We start from the raw sequence: 9476 nt of genomic DNA, 5'->3' as shown, positions 1-9476 counted from the left end.
CGGTTTTTCCCCCCGCCACTGCCCGGGCCCTCCCCGCTGGGGGGCACGGCACGGCTGACGCGCTGCGCCTTCGGAGGCGGGTGGTGCCCCAGGAGCCTGTCCTGCTACCGCTTCCACAGAGGATGTCCCACCTGGGGTTTGTCCTCGCTGTGGGAATTGCAGATGGAGAGAGCAGAAGGGAAAATCCCGCATATATCAAGCCCCTAGTAAATATTCTCCCAGAAAGGAGTCTTTGCCATGCACTTATCTCAGGTGAAGTATATCAGGGAGAATGTGCTGAAGTTCAGCTTTGCAACTGGAGACGCCTGGAGAGAGCTTTACTTGGATGCGGAGGAGAAGCTCTGAAGTCACCATCTCTACCAGGAGATCATCGGGATTCATTCCAGGACTGGAACTTCATGTTTTGCCTGTGGGATTCCCATCCTTGCCTTCTGGATGTGAAGACCTAGCAGGGGCCTGGTCTCGGAGCAGGCTGAGCTAGCAGGGAGTTTTGCAGGATGCCCTGGCTTTGGCATGGCCTTCACCTTTGTGCCGTGCCTCTGGAGCGTATGCCTGTCTGCACACTTGTGTTGCCTTTAACTTTTCTGTGCTGGCAGCTGTTGAATGTTGGGGTTTATGTTTTAAGGAATATATATTGAAGTGCCAAATAAATGTTTAAGCATCTGGAATTGTCTGCTGCCTGCCCTTGTGGCCTCTCCTTGGTTCTGTGCATCAGTAGCTGTGTGCCTCTTCTTTGTGTCCCTTGGAGTTCAGGAGGATTCACAACAATGACAGGAACTCTGTCAAACTGGATTGCAGAGTAATTACTTCTGAAAATATGATTCTGTGGTCCTCGGCCACCCATAATGAGTTGGTCATCAGAGCAGTTCAGAAATTTCACAAACACATGAAGGCTGCTGTTGCCAAGACCCAGGCATTAAGCCCAGAGAGACTTGTACCTTGTTGGCAGTCTGTCCGTGTGTTCCAAACCGACAAAACAAGGAGACTAGCTCTTGCCGTTAGAGAAAAGTTCAGTGCTTCTACTTCTCTCACCAGTGCATGAATGAGTGAATGAGAGTGGCAGTGGTTTTGTGAAAAGGTCTGCACATTTTACTTCCTTTGTGGCTCTGCTTCCTCCTGGAGCTGCTCCCCTTCAGCCAGCTGCACTTGCAGCGTTTATCTGTGTAAACCATTCATCCTTGCTGCAGGAAAGCCTACAGCAGGGGATGACATTGTGTTCAAATCCATCCTCTTTGTAGCAGAGCTTGCTTAGTCGTCTTGGATGGCCTAAGCTCTACTAAGCTGAATAAATTCTGTGCATAGTGGGTTGTTTGGGGTTTGAAGTTATGGCTTGTCATTAATTAACTCATGTTCTCCTGAATTAGCTTGCTACTGCAAGTGAAGCTCTTACTGCTTCTCTGTTAAAAACCCCACATATGTACCTGTACATGCGTCCCCTTATCGTCAGATTTTTTCTCTTTAAAGTGGAAGGTGCTCACCAAGTTTCTTAACTCGCCATTGCTTGGCTGGCACGTGTGGTTTTAGCTGAAGCACACGGATCTCACCGCTGTTTTTCCTACCTTTCATGCCAAGGTTTGCAGCATGAGGGGTCTCAGGTTTCTCATGTGATTGTGTTTAATCCAGGAGGTTGTTTCAGGGTGCGTTTGATGCCTGTTAGAATACACAGCTTTAGGATTGCAGGAAGCATCCTAACAGAGTGGGAACCGGTTGTAGCCCCAGCAGTAGAACCTTCGTGGTGATTACTCTGTATGATGACAGAATAATGGCACGTGATTTCTCAGTGGATTTTCTGTGGCGTGGCACAGGGGCTGGGCTAGTTATTCTAACTTGATTTAACGTGTTTCATGCTTTTGCAGTCAGAGGCCAGACCGAGGAGACTAGTCTGTGAGGTCTGAGCTGTTCTCAGAGTTAAATCCTAACCAACGAGGGGATGGCTGCCAGAGTGTACCTCTGGCTTACTTTATTCTCAAGGTTTGCCAGCTGGCCTACAGACATTTACTATTCCTTTCTTACTCTGATAGTACTCCACAAACCTGGTGCATACCCTTGTTGTCTGGATAAGTAAACCCAACTCCTGCGTTGTGGCCAATTTAATTCTTTAAAGTGTTGTAGATTGTGCTGGGTGGCAGAAATCTGTCCTCGCTCCACGCTTTACTGGTATTAGCTTTCGTGTTTTCATATAACTGAAGTGCAGGTGCTATCACCTAGTGATTTGTTTATGCTTTATGAAGCCCCAGAAGAAAAAGTGAAGGGTAGACCTTGAAGTCAGTCAGGAAAAAACTGGCTCCCTCAGAGCTCAGTGACTCTTACCCAATCTGCCTTTCCTCCTTATTGGATTAAAGGGAGAATGGAACTGAAATGGCTTTTTCTTGAGCCATCTGCCTCTGCTGCTCCCCTGGCACGAAGGAGCTTGAATGAATTAGCAAAGAAATAGCTAATGTCTGCTTCAAGACAGTACCTCCTTAAGCCCTGCCAGAAATAGAAACATCCCTCACTCTTATTCCCTTATTCACTGACACCCTTTAGCCCATCGTGTTTTGTAGACTGTGATGCCAAAAGGGAAAGAAAAAGGCTCTGACTTCTATTCATAGCTCAGCAGGAGTCGTACAACCCCGTAAGTGCTTTCTGGATGGAGTCCTCCAGCCTTCTTATGAAATCATTTCTGGGTTTGTGTTGCTGTAGCTCTTGGTGCCTCCTGCACTTAAAAGTAGGGAAAAGCGGTGATACCTCAGAACCTGCAGATCCACACATGGTTCTTAAGCAGCTAAAGGAGATCAGGGAAATAATGTGTAAATACTCTCCTTTTATGTGAGTAGACGTTGTTTATCTAATTGCAGCTTTCCTAAACTAAAGCTAGGTTACGCTCCAAGTCTACCTGGGTGCTACCTGGTGAGTACAGTGTCAGAGCTAAGCAGCGTCCGGCAGGTCTGTAAACTGCGTGACTAGAAGCAGCAGTTCTCTGGTGTGATTCTGTTTGCTGTTTCATATAGCTGTGGACTTTCCCTGTACTAGCTCCTGTAAGCCCAACACCTAATCTTGACTTCAAAATGTCTTTTCATAATTTAATGATCCTTCCTGTTAAAATATGGACCTTTTTTCTAGTTGGAGTTTGTCTATCTTAATTCTAGCCATGGAATTTAGGTATTCCTGTGTCTACCAGGATGAAGCACGTTAACAGTTTTATTCCCCATTTAACTGCTTATGGATTGTGATTGAGGTTTGCGTGTTCAGCAGATGTCCTTCCTGATAAGCTGGAAGAGTTGAGTTTCCCAAAGCTTTCATGATGATGTATATTTTCTGGTTTAATTTTTATGGATCGTATCTGTACCCTATCCAATTACTTATTTTCAATTATGCCATTTTAACTGGTAATGATTTCTCAGCAGTGGTCACACCAATTAAAGATATAGAGTGTAAGATAACATCTTTCTCTTTGGTTACTTTCCTCACTATATACGGAGGACCACAGTAGCCCCTTGGCCCCTGTGCTGTACTGAAAGCCCATCTCCAGGTAATTATTGGTGATTACTCACAAGTCTCATCAAACTGCTTTCTTCTATGGCAATCCTCCTTCCTGGGTGAGGATGGGGAATGGGGATGTTATGGTTAACAGTGCAGGGAAGTTTGTTAGATTCCATGATTTAATGTTTGCCAGGCACTTGGACAAAAGAACATGGATGTTCTAATGAGCGGTCCATGTTCTGGGCTTTGCAGTGGAAGATGCGCGTCGTTGGATTTGCCTTAGGACATATAAAGACCTTTAATCTCCGCTTGCACTTCCCGTGGCTCCTGACTTTGGTCTGGTTTCTGCTTTGCAGGCTGACGGCTGAAGAGGTAGACTCTCTAGAGGCAGATACAACCAACCGCTGGCAAGGAGTCTGCATTAGCAGAGCATCTCCCACCCCATCAGAATCTGCAGCCACTGTGAAGTCACTGATAAAATCATTTGACTTAGGATGCTCAGGTATTTGAATACTGTGTTTAGGAGTAAAAAATTTTCTAGTAGTGAGCAGGTGATTTTCTGCCATTTTCTGCTGCTTCTTGCTTCTTCACGAGTATTTTTGTCAGTGCTTGGTACATAAATACTATCTGTGGAATAGCACCACACCAGCGGTTCCCTGTTCTGACAAGAGGGAGATAGTGGGTTTGAAATGCAGATGTTTCCGTGTTTTTTCCTTGCAGGTAGCACTGGACAAAACATGGCAGTTCACAAGGTCCCCAGGAGCCCTCTAAGTGGAATTCCAGTGAGGACAGCCCCAGCAGCTGCTGTTTCCCCCATGCAGGTACAAGGAGCTCTTTCCACCCTCGTAGTTTTAAAATGGGTACATGTAGTGTTTCCTACAGCGTGACATAGCTTCAGCACGCCGACATGAATGTGTTGATAAGGGGAAGGGGAAACTCATCTGTTTATTTGCTGTGAGACATCAAATGCTGTAGTACTAACAAAAAGGATCAAAGTGAGTTTATCTTTGACTTCAGCTCAGAGGTCTCAGTGGACGGATGTGAACTCTTTGGAATACAGTTCTGAACTTGAATCCCTGCTGACCAGAAAATAGGTTTCGATTATTGGGAGTGAGTTACAAGAAACATCAAACTAAGCCAGGTACTAGCGTGTGAGTTGAGACACGGGGTAGGAAGGAGCTAGGATGTACGCTCTCAGTTATCCAGTAAGTTCATATGGTGCTGAACAAAGAGCTTCTGCAGTTTGGCGTTTTTCCTGCTGCAGGGTAGCTGCTCTGGAGTGTGTTGCTGCTTCGGTCTCTGCCCCAGGTCGTTAACTTTGTTAGCCATTGTCAAATCTGCGGTGCCGTGTTGTTGGAAATCCTGCTCTTGTGAATGATGGAGAAGCAAATGCCCTGTGCTTCCTGATTCCCTTGTGTGCTGAAGGCAGGACACCATCCAGCTGCTGCCCATGCTCACTGGGCTTCCAACAGGATAGTCCCCTCTGAATCTGGCTGAGGGGGTATCAATGCTGAAAACGGGTGCTGGGGCTGAAGAGACGAGAATCTTCCTGACTGACTTACGATTTGGGTCATGGGGGGCAGAGGCAGGGTTAGGAACCGGCATCCTTACCTTGGGTTTGTGACAGCAGATTATGTTTGGCAAGAGAAAAGATGGTACAAATAGAAATGTGAAATAGCTCAGGAACCAATACATTACCAGCTAAAAATATCATCCCGTTGTCCTTTTATTTTTCACAACCATTGAGCTCTAGGTACAGCTGATACCTTGCTGAAAGATTTCTGTATCCCTCCACCTGTTTTGTTATCTTGAGATAGCAGAAACATCTCTTCTTTCTGTTTGCCCATTTAAGCATGATGGCTAGTATCTTTTTAATTCTCTTTTTGTGCCTCTGTTTGTTTCACAGAGACATTCTGTTTATAATAACGCCAAGCCAGCCAGCAAGGGTGTTGCCAGACACGTGGATCTTTCAGACCTCCCTCTTGCAGGTAAGTTGCAGTACCTGTACAAATATTGCCTCTTTTTGCGAACAAAAGCCTGTCGTTAACCGTTGGCTTCTGCCTGGGCCGTTTTTCCTCTTATCTTATGGTCAAAGGAAAGATGAAAATGTGTCTTCAGGGTCTTCATTTTAGAGAGCTTATTAATTTTGTCGTGTTTCCATTCCCATCTTGACCATAGCCTTAGAAAACTAAGGAATAGTTGACTTGCTATGGTTTGCCAACACAAACTTGCCTTCTTTATTCCAAAGTATCCATGGCACCTCTCTAATCCGTGCTGTGGAACTGGAGAGGACTGGATTTTGTTCAACATGTATGTATCTGGAACAAGTCCAAAGCACTGTCTTTTGAGGGTTTATTTGTTTTTAAATCGAGCTTCATTTGAAATACATCAAACCTTTCAGATACCGATGTGACTGTTCTAGGAGCAGTCATATTTGGGCTCGAAATAGTTTGTTTTGAGAGTTCTCAAGAGATGAGTTTGCTTTTATTTCACACTTTGCTTTTGTTCTCTTGTCATTTAATATTCTTTTCTACCAGTGTTTGTTTCCCATTTTCTGTAGGGCCCTTTATTTTGATTATCTAGTCCTGAACGTAGCTGTTGCATTAGAATCACAGCTAGTAATAACTGATTATTGAATTTTTAAGGACAGATGAAATATTATATTCCTGTAGTGAGACCTCAGTGAAACTGTGAGGAGGAACAAAAAAAATCAGTCACAACTTCTCGTTGGTAGACGATTTTCTGCAATAGTTCGCTAGTACAGAGAGAAATCAGAACTTGTTTTCATTTTTAGACTCTTCCAATAAGCTGCTAAACTTGCCCTTCCGTCATTGAAAGATGAAGAGATACTGGATCCGAACGGCAAAACAAGTTACAGGGTAGATGGCAGCATAAACAAGTAATGTCCGTGCTGCTGGCTTCTGCAGGGGTAAACACTAAGCAAGCAGAAGTTATCAGTGGAGAAGGTGGAGTCTACTTATTTGTATCAGCTGGTTTCCAGAAAATGTCTTGAGTTTACAATTTGTCCTGAACAGAACATAAAACCTGTTTAATCTCTATCGGTTTCCGGTAGAGTGAAGTAATCTGTCAACTGTGTGGTATAATGCCAGTCCTCGAGAATAAAAATCCACTTCAGGCCATGGATAATTACCGCTATTACCCAGAGACAGCTCCTCCATGAAAATCTCTTGAAAGCAACAGATACTTTATTAGTCACTGTAGGGTGAAAATTTATGGTTGCTTATCTAACAAGTTCCTGTATTTACAGCTTCTCTTTGTACCTGGGTTTAATTTAGTTCCGATAATCCATAGCAAAGGCTTACTGACTGTAAAGGAGTAATAGCCCTGCTTCCAATCTAAATAATCCTAGAAGGCAGTTGATCCAAGCCCTGTGCAAACAACACTGAATTAAAAAATATCCCCAAGGAAATTCAGAGTGAAGTAGTCTCCATAATAATAGTCTTCTGGCTGGTTCCCTCTGAGCGGTATCACAGCAGAGTTCTGTGATGTCCTTAACATGACCCACATGTTGCGTCGTTGGAGAGGAGAATGGATTAGTTCGAGAGGGCACTGGTCTTTGGCTGCAATCTTTTCGTGTAGAATCAGATTTACTGGTTCTGTCCTGGAGTTTCTAGCAGCCAGAAATAAAAAGGAAGTGTATTACTCATGCAAGTGAGACTCAGAGTACGCATCTGGATACCGTTAACTTCACTGCTTCAGGCACTACCCTATGATTCAAGCCGGTAACCACAAGGTTTCTTTAAATAGTGCAGATGTGCTCGCAGAATGTGATTTTCCTTAATCATGTTGCATATTTTTCATATTATTACTATCCTGTTTCTCTTCCCAGTGACTCCCAGTGTGCTCTCCTCCATCTTTTCCCTCCAGCTAGATGCTTCCAATAGCCTTTATACTCACCTGGGATCCCGCCTTTTCCTGTACCGCTCATGAACATAGCCCGAACGGTTGGCACAGCACCTGCCATTAGCCTGATTACATTAACGACAATGCAAGAGTTCTTTTTTATTTTTTTTTTGCTATCCTTAGAAACTAGTGAGGACCCTACGTTCCTCTTCATAGCGTTCAGATTTTGGTTATTGATAAGCTTTTTGCAGCAGATCTGCTTCTCTCATCGTTCGCTGGCTGCCTGTCTGATTGGTGTGGCTGTTTAAATTTGAGACAATTCCCCATAAACCTGGTAATGAGGAGCTAGAAGAGTCATACACATTCAGAATGTATAGTGGAAACCAGCAAAAAGACTTTTTTAGAAGTATATTGTGTGCTAGTTCTTGTTTGTTATGGATTCGTGGTGCGCATGAAGGGACAGGTGAGTGGAAGGAAGGGTGACCCTGACTGAGCAAGGTGGGCAGCAAAGCTCTGCCAACAGCCACGCTGCTGGAAAGGAGACAAATCTGAGACTGGATTCCATCCTTTTCCATCTGGACTTCTTAGCAGGAGGAACTTAGCAGCCCTTCATGCTGTGGAAAGAAGGTGCAGAAATGCCTGTAGCTCTCAGCAGCTGCAAGTGCTGATGGAGTCTTAGGAAGTTCAGGAGCCAAAGGAAGGGCAGCTGCACACTTCTTGGGAGGATGTGCTTGTCTGGCAACTGCTGATACACCCCAGTTACTGCTGAAAGGAAATTAAGGACTGATTCAGTACTATTCTGCTTTGCTGAAGCTGAGATAAGAAGGAATTCACACCTCTAGGTGATGTGGCCTTAACTGATAATTAATACAGGGAGGTAACTGAAAAGGAGGAGAAAAAGTTGTGTTCCCCAATCAGTTCATTTCTAACAACAGCTCATACTGTGCTGGCCGTAGATCCTGGCTTTGTTCCCAGGGTTATACCTCGCTCTGCCTCATTGATAAGCACAGGGAGGTAATTTTGAGTTCTGTGACCTCTCTGGCTTCTCTCCAAACACCTATCAACATTGTATTCTAGGGCTACTAATTCTGTTGATTTGATTTTATTTGTATATATACACATATATAAGGATATGGAATAAATTATATTACGTAAGAATACGTAATCTGCGTAATTAAAATAGAGTTGCATCTGATTTGGATATATTGAGACTTCCCAAGGTTCTGCCGGGTATCATACGTTATAAGTGCTTCTTACTGCTGCCTTGAGCTGGGCCATACTCGGGAGACAAAAGACTTTCTTGTTGCAAGTTTGCTAATGGCAGAAAAGGAATTATTGTCCTAGGGCTGGTCAGTCATCTGGTGACGATATCTGGCAATCAGCTTTTGAACCTTCCAAGACTGTAGATGTTGGTATTTCCCCTCATTCACCTGAGGCCCCTACCCCCCAGCAGGAGTATCAATCACAGGAAAGCAGGCAGTCTGTACTGGGGAGATCATCAAAGCCGTGCCTTGTTATGATCACCTCTAATCTGCTCAAGGTTTCCTAGCCCCATGTGTGTTTAATGAACAAATGAGTACATTTGTTTAGAATCAAAACAACAGACTGCATATTGTGTGCGGGGTGGCAGGACAGCGATTAATCAAGTTCCTCAGACTGCAAACTGACAGCTTTTTTTTTTTTTTTTTTTTTAATTCCCACAGACCTTCTGAAGGGGAGAAATGAAGAGCTGAAACCAGACCATTACCTCCGCAAAAGCCCCTCCCTGGAATCCCTGAGCAAACCCCCTATGGCATTTGGCAGCAGAATGCTTACCTCTACCCCCAGCAGCTTGAAACCCCAAAGCAAACTCAGGTACCAGCTCAGTGTCCTGCGAAAAACAGCACACTGGGAAGATGGGCAGCGGTACCTGACACCAAGAGGAGTGGTTTAATCTGGTGGACCCCTGTCGAGTCTGTCTGGTTCAGACCCAGAAAGCGAAATCTGGGTGATGATAACCACAGTTTTCTGTAAGATGAGTGGTCATGACAAAATGAGGATAGCAAGCTTTCAGGAGCCATGGATTTGTAGAGGAGAATTGCATCTCGTGTACGAGTGGTCAGCCCTCACGGCCTTACTGCAGCAGCTGTGCCTGTTATAGCGAGCTGAAA

General features: G+C 44.5%; 1 protein-coding gene across 1 annotated transcript in view; it reads left to right on the top strand.

The window, feature by feature from the left end:
* SPECC1 (sperm antigen with calponin homology and coiled-coil domains 1) overlaps window positions 1-9476 on the top strand; it is a 38411-nt gene that overhangs the window by 11806 nt on the left and 17129 nt on the right. Inside the window, exons 6-9 of the mRNA XM_010138227.1 lie at window positions 3819-3964; window positions 4183-4283; window positions 5369-5450; window positions 9030-9180. Coding sequence (XP_010136529.1) covers window positions 3819-3964; window positions 4183-4283; window positions 5369-5450; window positions 9030-9180 — 480 coding nt within the window. The remainder of the gene's footprint in view (window positions 1-3818; window positions 3965-4182; window positions 4284-5368; window positions 5451-9029; window positions 9181-9476) is intronic.

This window comes from Buceros rhinoceros, unplaced genomic scaffold, assembly GCF_000710305.1.
Source record: "Buceros rhinoceros silvestris isolate BGI_N320 unplaced genomic scaffold, ASM71030v1 scaffold24260, whole genome shotgun sequence".
Taxonomy (NCBI): Eukaryota; Metazoa; Chordata; class Aves; order Bucerotiformes; family Bucerotidae; genus Buceros; species Buceros rhinoceros.
The sequence above is the reverse complement of the archived record's forward strand: the minus strand, read 5'-3'. Positions and strand labels throughout refer to the sequence as shown.